Source organism: Arachis stenosperma, chromosome 6 (genome assembly GCF_014773155.1).
Source record: "Arachis stenosperma cultivar V10309 chromosome 6, arast.V10309.gnm1.PFL2, whole genome shotgun sequence".
Classification (NCBI taxonomy): domain Eukaryota; kingdom Viridiplantae; phylum Streptophyta; class Magnoliopsida; order Fabales; family Fabaceae; genus Arachis; species Arachis stenosperma.
The window spans coordinates 4,224,569-4,240,218 of NC_080382.1; the positions used below are offsets into that span (position 1 = coordinate 4,224,569).

The 15,650-nt window shown below is 29.9% G+C and overlaps 2 protein-coding genes across 2 annotated transcripts; one reads left to right on the plus strand and one right to left on the minus strand.

The window, feature by feature from the left end:
- Positions 1–668: 668 nt before the first annotated feature.
- LOC130933256 (uncharacterized) lies at positions 669–2,077 on the minus strand. Its single transcript, XM_057862817.1, has one exon. It carries the CDS (start codon positions 1,813–1,815, stop codon positions 913–915), a length of 903 nt encoding a protein of 300 aa, XP_057718800.1. The 5' UTR covers positions 1,816–2,077; the 3' UTR covers positions 669–912.
- Positions 2,078–12,153: 10,076 nt separating this feature from the next.
- On the plus strand, positions 12,154–13,199 carry LOC130936596 (uncharacterized). The gene has a single exon (XM_057866687.1). It carries the CDS (start codon positions 12,215–12,217, stop codon positions 13,094–13,096), a length of 882 nt encoding a protein of 293 aa, XP_057722670.1. The 5' UTR covers positions 12,154–12,214; the 3' UTR covers positions 13,097–13,199.
- Positions 13,200–15,650: the final 2,451 nt, after the last annotated feature.

Here is a 15,650-nt window from a genome sequence, read left to right on the forward strand (position 1 = left end):
GAGAGTGAATGAGATGGAAAATGGATAAGGAGTGAAAGGTAGAGGAAGACCATCCATGAAGTGGTTAAACGAGATTTATATATAAACAGTTTCTTTGTAGATATAATATATAATATAGGTCAATAGCGTCGTTTGATCCATATAGCTAATCTCACTTAATTGAACAAGATTTTGTTATTGTTATAACTGATTTTGTTATACACCTAAAGTTTGGCCCTTTAAAGTTAGACTTTGCTAATTTGCATGTCAAGGGCACACCAGACTATGTGCGGTCATGTTTTGTATACCTTTTTATTTTCAATATTCTCCTCACTTAAATAGAAGCTAAGTGTCTGTTCAAAATGGAAATGCTTTTGTCCACGTAATTTTGTTCCTTTCCCCTTAGGTCAGGAATTTATGTTAACCCACTTGGCAACTTTGGCATCAAAGAATATAACAATATTTTTAGACAAGATTTTGAGACACAGGTATTAAATAGTTCCTTTTCAACCCAAAATAGAGAAAGACATATGCTCTTGGAAATGCTCTTAGCTGCATGCTGTTATTGCACGTAAAGGAATCAGAGTACCCTCTTCATGACACGACACTGAATTGATATAATGTAATTTTTCATTTTTAATACTCGAATTCAATATCTGTGATTAAGGAACCAAAGTATTTACCATCATAAAACATGCTTTAATTCTCTTATTCATACTCGTATTATACGAAATTTATACAATATATACACATCAATACTAGGTGGAGAAAAAATAATCACATTACTCTAAACATGATTAACAACCTACTCATACACTATAACACCCCTGATAACCTACTGATACATTTTTTTCACTTTATTTACATAGTTTTTAGTTTCTACAATATCTTCCCTTTTTCCATCCTATTTTTAAGATCAGAACTGAAACAGTTTCAAGCTAGAGAGTAATCTTCTTCTTCTCTTCGGAGCCTTTGTTGTCTTGCAATGAAAGCTTCAATGATGCAGCGAAACTCTTCATTGCTCATGGTATCTTCAGGGTATGAAGGTCTTTCTTCTTCTTCTTCCTCCTCCTTAGTAGAAGCATGTTCAATAGCTTTGATTCTCTTCTCTGTCTCACACCTTCGTAGATCGCCATGTCGTTGTTCATCGCGATTCGCACGGTGAAAAATCTCTGTTTGACACCACCTATATTTCTTCATCTCCAAGAAATTATTCACTTCCCCTGTTTTCATGCTCTGTTTCTCTACATCACACTTGTTATTTCCAGCATCAATTCCTTTGCTCCTTAAGTCGAAATTCGCTTCTTTTCTTGAACAGATTCCATTATTTTCTTTGTGTTTCACCATGTTTCTATTGATTCTTTTATTCTTTGTGCTATCCTCACTTTTTATTCCCTCCTTTTCTTGATTCCTGATGTTTTCTATGGTATCCTCTGTTTCTATCCCCTGTTTTGCTCTGTTTTTTAGGTTTTGTTGTTGAACTCTCTGTTTCTTTGTTGCATTATGGAGAACTTCTTGGTAAAGATCGTTCTCCGAATCGTTTCTTCTAGAGCCTTGAGCCGAAAACTGTCCCGACCGAGCGAAAAGAGTGATGATTATTACGTTTCCAATGAGGAAAACGAACCGAGGATTGTTAACAAATATGGACAAGTCCCTAAAGTACTCACCCGAGGTCTTAACTGCAACCGGGACATGTAGAGAGAGCCTTGAGATCAAAACTAGAACAATACACACCTCAAGGAAGCGTAATATGCCTGTGATCCTTCCAAGCTTTCGATTCTTAAGGATCGCGTTGGCTTTCTCGGCTTGAAGATTATGGAAACTGAATGAATCCATTGCTCCAAGGGTGTTAAGAGTTGTGAATTGTTTTGTTAACAGAGAAGTAACTTTATTTTTTTTTATTCTTTTTTAAATATTTCTCACTCAAAGGGAGATGGAAGCTTGTGAATAGAAGTGATACTGAACATGTATTTGAAAGCATAGAACAAAGAAATTACTGCAGCGGTTCTTGCACTTCGAAGCATAGAAACAAAAGAAACAGAGTGAGTCAGTGATGGAGTGAGTGAAACAAAGCTCCTCTGTTTTTTTTTTTTTTTTTTTATTTGTTGGAAGACGGTTTTTCTAGTTCCTCTTGTTTACTCTTATTTATAGGGTGGAAATGGAATCTTATCTTTCTTTTTTGTTTGAAGAAAAAAAAAATATTTTTTTAACTTTTTTTTTGTGTGTAATTATTTTGCAATTCATTATTTAAGTATTTTAAGATGGAATATTGTTTTTATTAGAAGTATGAGAATATGAGTCATATTTTAATTTAGAGTGATAAAACATTAAATTTTAAGTGAATACTGAATACACAAAATAATTATGTTATGTGTACATAAAAAATTAACTATTAAATTAATAATTTATATAAAATATAAATTAAAATATAAACTTTAGAAATATATAAATTAATACATATATTTATATAAAAATACATAATAAATAATTTAGTTACTGATTTTTAGTGTAGATAATATACACATAATATAATATTTTTGTACATAAAAAAAATCAATCATTTTATTTCTAACTTATTAAATCTTTTAAAAAAAAAGGATATTTTTTTTTCTTCTCAATATTCCTTTATCTACTTTAGCTTCACTTTTTGGTGTTTTATCAAGGTGTCTCCTTTATTGACAATAAGTCATGCACTAAACTAGATTAGTGGCATATCCACATTCCACATAATAAAGTTTTAAAGATGTTATTAAAGAGAATTGTTAAAATTTATAAAACCATCATTAAAAAGCTATAAAATTTTTATTTTTTAATAAGAATATTTTACAATTAAGGATCTGAACAAGTGCTCTTAGCACTTCTTAACAAAAAGTTTTAATGTATACCTAGTGTGAACAAGACAATCTTTGGTTTAAAAAAAAAGAGAAAAAGAAAATTATCTTTACTAACTATTATTGAGTTAGTCACCTACTTTGGTAAAGGTATGCTTTAAGTTAATGGAGATAGATTCTTCTAAACAATCAAACATAGCAAAGAGAATAATATTATTTCAATACTAAATTAGTACGGTTTTTAATATAGATATTATAACAACTAAAGACACAGAATCATGATTTTGCTTGCCACTATCATTATATTATATTTGTGTTTTTTATTATATAAATAAGATTATTGAAAATTATTTATGAAAAAAAGTATAGAATATTTAATCGAATGATAATGCACTTTGTTTTCTTGATTGCAAAGTGTTGAACCTAATTAGGCGCCAATCAACAGCACGTGAAACTTCTTCATGCTACAAGATCAAAATTAAAGTAATACTAAAAAGGAAAAGCTATACAATTTACATTTTACAAATACAAGTTGATCTAAGTACAATATATTTGTTAAAAGCCTCCTTTGGAAGCATTGCAAAGTTAAAAACTTTCATGTCTTTAAAATTTAGTTTACTTTGTGATTTTGTTCTACACATTATCTTCCACTTCACTTAATGTATTTTCTGTTTATTATCTTTTTATCCTCACCAAAATTGCATAATAGCTTTTTGAATCTCTTTTAATAGAGTGTCTGGTAACTTGAAACAACTTAAGGTGTAAATCGGAATCGCTATTGCAACAATTTTAATTAAAATTTTTCTACCAATAGAAGACAAGAGAGACCTTTTCCATAGCTGGAGTTTCTGGTTTACTTTGTCTTTGATATAGTTAAAAGTAACTCTTTTTGACCTCTGAATCACTGCTGGGAGTCCCAGATACTTGTTCTGATTCTCCATATGAGACACTAGGAGAATATTAACTAGGTGATCTCGAGTAGGTCCTGGGGTATTCCTACAAAAGAACACAGATGGTTTATTCATGTTCAGCATTTCGCCGCTTACTTCCTCATATGTCTTCAGTAGTCTGATAAGATTGTGACAATCTTCCTCAGAGACTTGGCAGAAAAGGATGGAATCATCTGCAAAAAATAGATGACTGAGTCTTGGACAGCTGTGATTTAGTCTCAATCCAAAAAATTTGTGTCTCTGTTCTCCTCTGTGAAGCAGATGGGATAATCCATTTGCACAAAAAAGAAATAGATATGGGGAGAAGGGGTCACCTTGTCGCAATCCCCTACATGGTTTGAAAAAACCATGAGGTTGTCCATCCACAGTAACAGAGTAAGAAACCGTCATCACACATTCCTTGATCCAGTTAATCTATTTGTTGCAAAATCAAAATTTTCTCATTATCTCCCAGAGAAAAGACCATTCAACCCTGTCATACGCTTTACTCATATCCAGTTTCAAAGCCAAATCATACTGACCAAATCTCTTATTCTTTAGAAAGTGCATAAATTCATGTGCTATCAGAACGTTATCACTAATCAAACGATCCTTGATAAAAGCACTTTGAGAATTACTAATAACTCTGTTCATGACCAACTGTAGTCTGTACACCAGAATTTTAGAAATAATTTTCTAGAAAACACTACTAAGACTTATGGGCCTAATATGTGTCATAGAGGTAGCATTTTCAATCTTCGGAATAAGACAGATATTTGTATGATTAAAAGCTTTTAAAAGTTTACCTCCAGCAAAGAAGCTCTTGACTGCTTGTACCACATCCTCCTTAATTGTTTCCTAGAAGAAGTGAAAAAACTTGGCTGTGAAATCATAATCACCAAGGGCTGAGAATGGGTTTATAGAAAAAGTAGCAGCTTTAACCTCTTATTCTGTGACTGGTCTAGTTAACATACGGTTGGTGGTAGCATTGATCTTAGATGGAATATCACAAATTTCTTCTGTGGGGTCCCTCGGTTCACTGGTTGAGAATAGTTTTGTGAAATAATTCTGAGCAATAAAAGCTATTCCCTCTGTATCCGTTGCTATATGCCCCTCTTCATCCTCTAACATATGGATCTTATTTCTTACGTTTCCTTGTCTTAAACTTAGAATGAAAGAATTTAGTGTTGTGGTCCCCAATTAAGCCATTGAACTCTTGATTTCTCTTTCTAGTACCTCTCTTCCATTTCTAATTCATCTTCTATTTCTGCCTCCAAACACTGGATTGTCACTGGATTGGATTGATCAACTTTTTCTTTCTCATTTTCTAATCGGCCCTTTAACTCAGAGATTCTGCTTTGGGAATTGGAGTTAGAGTGTTACTGCCACACCACCAACTTGTGTTTGCATAGCTTGAGTTTTTCAGCTAGTCTAAACATGGAAGACCCTATATTTGTATGTTTCCAACAACTCTTTATCAAATTCACCACTTCAAATTTCTCGCACCACCTTTCCTGAAATCGGAATCTCCTCTTTGCTCTTCTTTCAAGTCTCATTGTGATAAGAAGTAATGGCCTATGATCAGACCCAATATCTTTCAAATGAGAGACATAAGCATTGAAAAATTCTTCTCTCCAATCTTTAGAGACCAACACTTTGTCAAGTCTTTCTCGGATCAAGTTACCAGCAAATTGTCTATTACACCAAGTGAACTTCTCCCCATCATAACCCAAATTCAATAGTCTACCCTTATTAATAAAGTCATTAAATGCTTGGATAGATGTATTCAATTTAGGTCTACCTCCTTCCTTTTCATGGTTAGCTAGGATGGCATTATATTCACCAAGAACTATAATATTGTTCCTGCTATTTTTCATGACTTGCAGGAGTTGACAAAATTGTTCCTCCCTTCTTTGCTCTTCCGTGCTCAAGTATACCCCTATAGCCTCCCATTGTTGTCCACCTTGTTGACTCTTATAAGAGAAATGAACAAAGACTTGTAGCAGTTGACAAAATTGTTCCTCCCTTCTTCGTCCTTCCGTGCTCAAATATATCCCTATAGCCTCCAATTGTTATCCATCTTAAAATGAACAAAGAAGCTCCCTTGACGTAAAATCTGCACTTCTACCCCTTCTTTCCATGCCACCACCAGTCCACCCGAGAGGCCATTAGGATCTAAAACGCTAGAGACAGGGTTCGAACCCCTTCCTTCATTAATGGAGGCGCCATTTACAGCCACTAGGCTGCTGTGCAAAGCAAGGGTGGAGGCTTTTAACAAGGCCTCATTCGTTAATCTACAAGATCCTAAAAAGCAAATACTTTAGATTTTTCACATTTTTGAGTGCTGAGACAGGAACAAACCCCTCTTGGGGATGGCGTAGCATCATAGAAAGCAAAAAGGTGTTAGAAAAAAAAATTTTCTGGGGAGTTGGATATGGCAGATCAATCAGAATTAAGGAAGATTTTTGGGTCATGAACTTTGTGACTATTACTCCTAATCCTACCCTAATCTCAAATCATGCTCCAAAATGGTTGTTTGAACTAATTCAATCAAATGGCCAGTGGAATCAACAAAAAAATAACAGAGACATTCAGCCCAACAGTAACAACAGCTATTTTACAGACAAATATCCAGATAGGAGAAGATAAGGTTACCTGGATGCTGAACCAAACTGGTGCATACTCGGTTGCGTCTGGGTACAGTATTGCTTTTCAAATCAATCATCCGCCGCTTGAGTTTCTCCCGAAACAATGCCACTCGAAACCCCTTTGGTCTAGCATCTGGAATTTGAAAAGCCAACCAAAAATTAGAAGCTTTCTTTGGAAATTACTACACAATGTCTTACCGGTAAAGCTCAAAATTAGTGCCAGAATTAAAAGAATGAATTCAACCTGTCCTAGATGTGGTTTGACGAAAAAGTCAGTCCATCATTGTCTGTGGTATTACACTAATTCGTTAGAAGCTTGACACTTAGTGAATTTTCCCATCCCAAACCCAGATGAACACTCTTGGCGATGTTGGAAAGAAGTTATAGAGAAAATGGAAGCTTTCAGTGACAAATCAAATCGAGTAGAGCTAGCGGCAACCCTTCTATATATGGCAGCTTTGGAAGGTCAGGAATAACTTCATCTTCGATAGGTACAGGAAGCCTCCGTCCCTTTGTGTTGAAGAAGCCCGTGCTATGCAACAAGAATGAAAGGGGATGAACTGACCTTATCAATTCTTCGTACTTTTTCAAATATTAAACTTTAAATAAATTCTGTTGGTGGAACTTTTCTATATTTACCCCTTGGTGCATGTAAGTTCTTAATGGACCTTTTCCTAGTAATGAAATCACTATCTTAGACAAGAAAAAGTACAATATATTTGTTGAGTAAATGGTCAAATTAGTCTTTAAAAGATCATTCGTTATCTAAATTAGTTTTCGAATTTTTTTTAATAAATTCATCATTTAAAGATTTAAAATTAGTCATGTTAGTCCTTCCGTCACTTCCATTATTAATAGCATAAGAGTTTGTTGATGTGATACGTTAAATAACATTATAATACACACCTAGTAATTCTAATTGACTATTAACATAATTAGTTTATGAAATTAGATCAAATCAATCTCAAAATGAGAGATTTCAATGTCTCAAATTTTTTCTTCAATTAGGTTTTGATTTGATATAATTTCATAAATTTATTATGTTAATAGTCAATTAAGACTCTTAAGTATGTATTAGAATGTCACTTAACGTATCACATTAGAAAATTTTGACACCATCAATAAAAAAAGTAACGAAAGAACTAACATGACTAATTAAAAATTTTTCAAGGATGAATTTAATTTAAAAAATTGTTTGAGGACCAATTTTGAGAATAAATAATTCTTCTTAAATTGTTGAATGAATTTTTTTTAAAAGTTAGAAGTAAAACTCGAATTCAAAATTTTTAAATAAAAATAAAAAGATTATATTATTTAAGTTATAATTCCTTGACAATTTTTGAACGAACTAACGGACAAAAGTAATCATTAAGCAAATTATAGTATATACTAATAACGTACATGTCTATAATAAAAAACATATTCATGTTATTTGCACACTCCAAGTTAATGTTTATTTAAGACATCACATAAATTTAAAGATAAATAAATACATGATAACAAGTGCAAAATTATAGATTTTTATAGCAACAAATGCCTTAAGAACACTAATTAAAATAAACTATTTATGTACGTTTTTTTTAGTACATATACATTTTTATATAATAATTTTAAAAAAAAAATAGTTTTTTATTACAAATTTTTATATTTCATATGTTGGTTAATATCTTTAGAATATTTGTTAGCTAAATTTTAAAATAATTAGTTAATATCTTAGTTAATAGTCTTAGTAGTGAAATTTGTGGCATGATCACTATTGAATAATAGCAACATATCCCATAAATCCGCAACTAATTTTCTTCATGGCTAAGAGAAAGGACACGCACTCTTACTTTAATTTCCCTATATTTAATTATTTATAACAAACATGCTAATTATACATAAAAAATTATTAAATTAATTAATTATATATATATATGCTGAAATTAAAATACACCGTATAAAACAATGTGTATATATCAATATATAATAATCAATTTTATGACAAACTTTTTTATGCATATGATATTTTTGTATTTATATATAGATAGGTAAATGTTATAGTATATTTTTAATATTATACTTAATTTATTAAAAAGATAAATAAATAATATTTAATAAATTTTAATTTTTTTATTTTAAATATTTTATTTTTTATTTTTAAAAGTGCGTTAAACAATCTAAACACCACAATAAAAATACCATAAAATTCATCCATATTCATTGAAGGCCCCAAGCTTGAAATTAAAGAACTTAGAATTAACTTTTTGATGGTCTCCACTCTCCACTCTCCACTCTCCACTCTCCACTCTCCACAGTCCTTGTTTTGTCGCCAATGGCTCCGCCAATAATGCATCCCAACATTATGGAAATGTAACTCTTGCTTGCATTCTTGATGGAACATAGCGTGCAGGAAGAACATAATAATAATAATAATAATAATAATAATAATATATTATTATTATTATTATTATTATTATTATTATTATTCAAGAAGAAGAAAATTATTCACGAACAATAATTACTTATCAATCCTGTTACGTTGCCAACAATATTTTTTATAATTTTTGTCAATTTTTGTTTATAATAATATTTTATAGAAGTGTTTTTGTGAATATATCTAATAAAAGTATTTTTTTATGATTATATTTAATAGAAGTGTCTTTATAGATATATTTTTTAAATATATATTTTTATACATATTTTAAAATATAATAATTAATTATTATTATTATTATTAATAAATTAATAGATAATATATTAGTACCTTATACTTTTTCATTTTTTATATTATTATTATTATATTATTTGTGCGATGCATCTGGTTTGGATGAGTAGTGTTAACTACTAACTAGAATCAATGCTTTAAGTTAAAGGCATAATAAACAGTCGAATACAAAATGAGATGGCATTAGTGTTTTATATTATTCTTTGCTTTACTGTGATAGATTTGAGTTTTATTATATGGATATGGTTCCGGATTCCTTATAATTGAACACACATCGTGTTATGTTGACAAAAAAGATAAATATATTTTGAAAAGAAATTAAAAATTATGCGTGTATGTAACGTGTATGATTCATCATATATATATATATATAGATATATATATGAATTAGGATATTGACTTGCACTTTTTTTCCTTTTTATTTAAAAAAAAAATAAATTAACTTATTAAAATGATGCCCACAAAATAACATCTTTGAAAATATCTTCTTCAAACGTACCTTTTTTTTCCCCCAAAAAAAAAAACCACCTTTAAAGCATAAGTTATCTATCTTGCCGCTAGTAGCCAACAAAATTATAATGGCCTCAGCGTTAATTATTAGAATAATAACCATTTTGATTTCTGATTTTATGCACACTTAGGCTAGGGCTGTATTTATTTATAAGTACGGAGATATTGAGACACATGAATATAAAAATATAAAATTGTGTTTGATAGACGAAATATAAATAAAAAATATTAAATATTTAAATTAGTATATTTTATATTTATCTTAATAAAAAATATTAAAATATTAATAAAAAAATTTAATTTTTTATTTTTTTATTATTTTTATTTATTTTTTATAATTATATTTTTTATATTATATATTTTTTAATAAAAAAATAAAAAAAATTAAATTTTTATAATTTATTTTAATTTATCATTCATGAATTATGCATTAAGATTTTGGACTCAGGAATTGAGCAACTTGAAAGGCAACTTATTAGAACCAGAGTTTCACTTCTCAACATATATAATTATTAAGAAATTATGTAGATAATAATATCATATTCATACACTTGTAAATGAAAATTTTGTTAATCAGTATACATATTATTTGATTTGAGACTTCAATTATAGCTGTTACGTTTCAAATGAATCTATATATATGGACATAGTTAAAATGTTCAGAATAATTTTACTTAATTTACAACTTGATTAGTATTAGTACATGTATTAAATACACATGTTGTTTTGAATGAATATTGAAGCTGATCAAGTTGGTGGTTGAACAATGATGAAAATTCTATTATTGCTATCAATTATAAGTAATGGGCTTAAATTCCACATGTTGAATATAATGAATGATTTGATTATTGTCTTCTTGTTATTATAATGATAAATAAACAAATTAAATTAAATCAATATGCATTCTCCTTAAGTTCTAGATATATATACATACATACATCATAGGAAGATATAGCACAGCATAATCTATAATGCATCACCACCGTCACGACTCAAAATTTTGGCAAAAGAAACATATGTTAAATATATATTTATATTTGACAATAATGTTTCAGCACCTTATAATTTCACTCAATCAAGAGGAAAAACAAAACCATCACTTTCATTGTAGAAAAAGAGGGAGAGAAAAGAATAGTAAAATAATATTGATTTGACTAAAGTTCATATATATTTCAAACTAATGTAGAAAGTAGTCATTATATTGCAACAGAAAGAAAGGCACTTTTTTATTCTTTCATATATTTGTCTATCATTTACTAGTAGATTTCTTTTACCTGAAATTACTAATATGGAGCTAAAAGGAGATGATTGAATAAAGAAACATGAGCAATAAAGTCTTGTTTGATTAGGTAAGATCGATTATATGAATCAAATAATATTATTGAATTATATCATGTATTATATCTATTGAAAAACTATTTACATGTAGATATTGTTTGATCACCTCGTTAAAAAAAAAACTCAAGTCAATTGCCATTAAAGAGTTGGAAGAAAATGATAGAATTATAAGTAATTATTGGTATGTAGTCATGTAAATAATTATAGGAAAAGTATGAGGAGCCAATGAAATATTTGTACAATATGTATAATGAAGATTTAAAGAGTACTAGAGATATAACCATTAGTGTTACATTTTTCCATCAATGGAAACTTTTGAGATGAGTGGTATCATGACATGGTATTAGAGCTCTAAATAGTATAAAAGATGTTCATTTTATAACTCATATAGTTCATTGTACATATTGTACAAATAAACCATTATCTCTCTAGCGGAATCCATTATTATATACTACAAACAAACGCATAGCATGGAGCTTTTGATTTTCATGCATTAAAGTAGTTTGCATCTACATGTTCTAAGAAATTAATACTTCACAAAAGGACAAGATATTTATAATTATGCAATAGCAACTAAATTGCAATGTCAATGTCCCTCGTGCATTGCATAATAAAGATACAATGAACCATAAACAAATATTGGCCAAATATGATTTCACAATTTAAAAAAAAATAATGAAGTATGAGTTGTAGAGATATGCTAAGGAGACATTAGATATAACATATCTTTGATTTTTGTCTTGATCAGTATTAGATCATTTAGTAATCAATTATATATCAATCATGCTAAATATACATAAATATCGATTATTAAATTAACTATTCATATAAAATATATTTTTTAATATAAAATAAATATTAAAAATAAATTAATATTTTATACACAAATATATAATAACTAATTTAGTGTGTAATTTTTTATGCACATAATATTTTTTAGAGAAAAACTCAAAACAACTTCTGACAATTATCTCAAAAAATTGTTTTTTTTAGCACAGGAGCTAATCAGTTCCAAAAAAAATATCAAGAGTCGAGTTAGGTGTTTTTTTTTTCTTGGAAACCTCGTTGTCCTTTCGAAATAATTGTCAGGAGTCGGGTGAAATATTCACTCTATTTTTTATTATCATATAATTTGATATGGTAGAGTTTATCTCACACATATATATATTGATCATAGCCAAGAAAGGAAAGCAAATTGGAAATTCAATTCCACATACTGAATCTTAATATTAAACACCCTTTAACCTTTCCTCTTTTGTTTAGAAGAAAAACATGGAAGCCTCTTCATTGAACATCAAAATTCATAACCATGCTCGTTCTAATAGTTTGCCTTCTAAGCCACACCCTATTATTCTTCAATGCGATGAATACTTAGCCATATTAGGGGGAGGTGGTGCTTCTTCTGATTCCACCACTACCTCCTCTGCTTCATTGCTCACCCAAAAACTAAGTATCCTTCTTGATTTGCACAATTGTGTCCAAAATTTGGTTCAACTACCTCTAACACAAGAAGCATTAGTCCACCAACGCCGCGAAAAATGGGTGGAAGAACTCTTGGAAGGTTCCTTGATGCTTCTAGATGCATGCACAACAACAAAAGATGCTCTACTTCACACAAAAGAGTGCAGCCGCGAGCTTCAATCGATCATCCGGCGAAGAAGGCAAGGCCAAGTTGAGCTAACAATAGAGGTTAAGAAATTCTTGACATCAAGAAAAGTGGTGAGAAAATCAATCTTCAAAGCCTTGGAAAATTTAAAGGGTCATAATGCAAATAAATGCAACCCTTCTATGATCAACAAAGAATATCAAACAGTTAACTTGTTGAAAGAAATTCAAGTTACTAGTTTTGCCATATTCGAGTCCCTTTTGAACTTTATTTCTGGATCTACACAATCGAAACGTGGCGGTTGGCCGTTGGTTTTGAAGCTGATGAACAAGAAAAGGATGCTATCCAACACAGAGGAGAATAATGAATTTGCAAAAGTAGATGATGCATTGCAGTTCTTTGCATTCAACATGGGAAACATCGATGACTTGCAGAACAAGTTACTAAGATTGGGGTCATGCATTCAAGATCTTGAAGAAGGACTTGAGTCATTGTTTAGGCGCTTAATCAAAATCAGAGTTGCCCTTCTCAACATTCTTAATCACTAGTTGTTGATCCAACTTAACGGCTTTTGAATTTTGTAATATATTAATTAATTAGCAGCTTGTATACAATTATTGCAGATAATGTATTAACCCTTATTTTTATGATAACGATGAAATTGTTTAACTGATAAGGATGGAATTACAAATTATATAGTTAATTGTGTTCAGCCAAAATAAATAAAAAAAAAATTGAGTAAACTTATGATTTAATTTGAAATTAAATGCAAATCATGCAAAACAAAAGAATAAATTTATCCCTCCTTGTTCTGAATTCTTTTCTATATAATATGAGAGAACACTTATTTTTTTAATATAACAATTTAGTTAAAATGTCATATCAATTAAGTATTTTTTATATAATTGCTAATTGATAATTAGTTTTTTTTGTGTTTGTGTTATATACCCAGATACAATAGTGAGAATAGAAGTTTCTATTCCTAAAGAAAGAAAAATTCCTCCTCTGCCTTTGCACTATAGTAGAAAGAGAGAGTGGAAGGTAGAATTAGAAAAAAGAAAGAAGGGGATATTCATGTAAAGAAAAGTCTGGCCCAACAACTTTATTAAATTTTAGTCAGTATGTAACTAGCAAATAAAAGTAAGTTATTTGATAAAGTCTCATATCAATCTCACATTATTAAAGTCAACATTGATAATTATTTGATGGCTACAAATCACAAAAATTGCTGGTTCCATAGCACTTCTCTTCATGTAATTAATATGCCACCTGGCATTATTAGTGGAAAAACATGAAAAAGGATCAGTCGGAGAATCCTAACTGAATTGAGTGAGTGGAGAGAGGATACCAGTAACGGAGTTGGAGTGGCAGGAGGGACGTTTTGAAAAAAGTTAAGACATAGATTAGGAGAGTTGAGGCTGGCTCTTACACACAGCCCTTATCATTTTTCTTTATTGTTCTTGTATCTTCTTTACTATTTTCTACATCTATATCATTCGTTATCGATGTTATTGTTGTCGTCACTATCACCACCATCTCTTCATCTTTCTCCTCCTTTTTTTTCATTTGATTTTTTTTTCCTCTTTCCTTTTCTCCCTCTTCCATCATCATCATTATCATTGTGATTTTTGTCATAGACTTGGATTTAGAATCTCTATGTAGTTGTAGTATTTTTTATATGATTTAAGCTATATTGATGAGTTTTCTGATGTTATTATTTTTAAGTTTCGATGTTATTATGAATTAGATTTATTGTGATTTATATTTCTATACTTGTTTTGAGTTTAGTTTTTTCTGGTGTCATCATTTTAAAATTTTGGTATTATTTTAATTTAAATTTATTGTGATTCTTGTCATAGGTTTGGATTTGAAATCTCTATGTAGTTGTAGTGTTTCTTATGTGATTTAAATCATGTTGATGAGTTTTCTGATGTCATCATTTCTAAATTTCTGTGTTATCATGAATTAGATTCAATGTAATTTATGTTTTTGTACTTGTTTTGAGTTCAATTTTTTCTGGTGTCACTATTTTAAATTTCGATGGTATTTTGATTTGGATTCAATGTGATTTTTGTCATTGGCTTGGATTTGGTGTCTCTATGTAGCATCATCTTCCTCCTCTTCCTTCAGTTTTTTCTGGTGTCATTATTTTAAAATTTCGGTAGTGTTTTAATTTAGATTCAGTGTGATTCTTTTCATAGGCTTCGATTTGGTGTCTTTATATAGCCTCTTCTTTCTCCTTCTCCTACGATACATAATACTGTAAAATTACCATGCAGCAACTGCATGTAAAGTAATAAAATGCGAAGAAGAAGGAGGAGGAGGAGTGTAAAGAATAAGAAGGAACGTGAATAAAAAAAATGCGCGATGCAGTTATAGGGAGTTGGAGCGTGCTTATACGTTCTCATTAATGAAACTGGTTTTTGTTGAGTTTGAATTAACTTGGTTGAACTTAATTGTCAAAAAAATTTAAATATATAGCAAGACTGATAAATAAATAAACAAAAAAAGAAAAATAAGAAGAGAGAATTTATGGATGTGGTCTATGCGGCTTCAATTTGAGGGAATCGATTTGTTGGCTACTAGCAGCAAGACAGATAAGTTATGATTTAAAGGTACATTTGAAGATATTTTTCAAAGATGTTATTTTGTGGGCATAATTTTAATGAGTTAGTTTATTTTTCTTTAAGAAAAAAAGATAAAAGAAGTGCAAGTCAATCTCCTAATTCATGAATATTGAATCCTACATGTTACATACACGCATAATTTTTAATTTCTTTTCAAAATATATTTGTCTTTTTTGTCAACATAACTATAAAACTCAAAGCTGCATCAACCTTTTCAAATTCATTTGTGTCACATGATTCAACTCTATTAGACTTCAACAATTTTTGCATCACTTTCCACACTTTGTTGTTCCTTTGGACCACATTGATGAACAACAAAGATTCCAATGAGTTCAATGTGACTAATTCTGCTTCTTTTAAGATCGCATTGTCTTTGCTTGAGGAAGAAGCAACCATAATATCCTTCTTGAATCCTTTCAAAGGCTTTCTGAATTATTGGCTTCTTGATCTGTTTCCTTGATGCAATGTATTTTCC

What these genes read in the sequence shown, in the direction of transcription:
- LOC130933256 (XM_057862817.1), bottom strand. Translation starts at nt 1,815, where the DNA reads ATGGATTCATTCAGTTTCCATAATCTTCAAGCCGAGAAAGCCAACGCG.
- LOC130936596 (XM_057866687.1), top strand. Translation starts at nt 12,215, where the DNA reads ATGGAAGCCTCTTCATTGAACATCAAAATTCATAACCATGCTCGTTCT.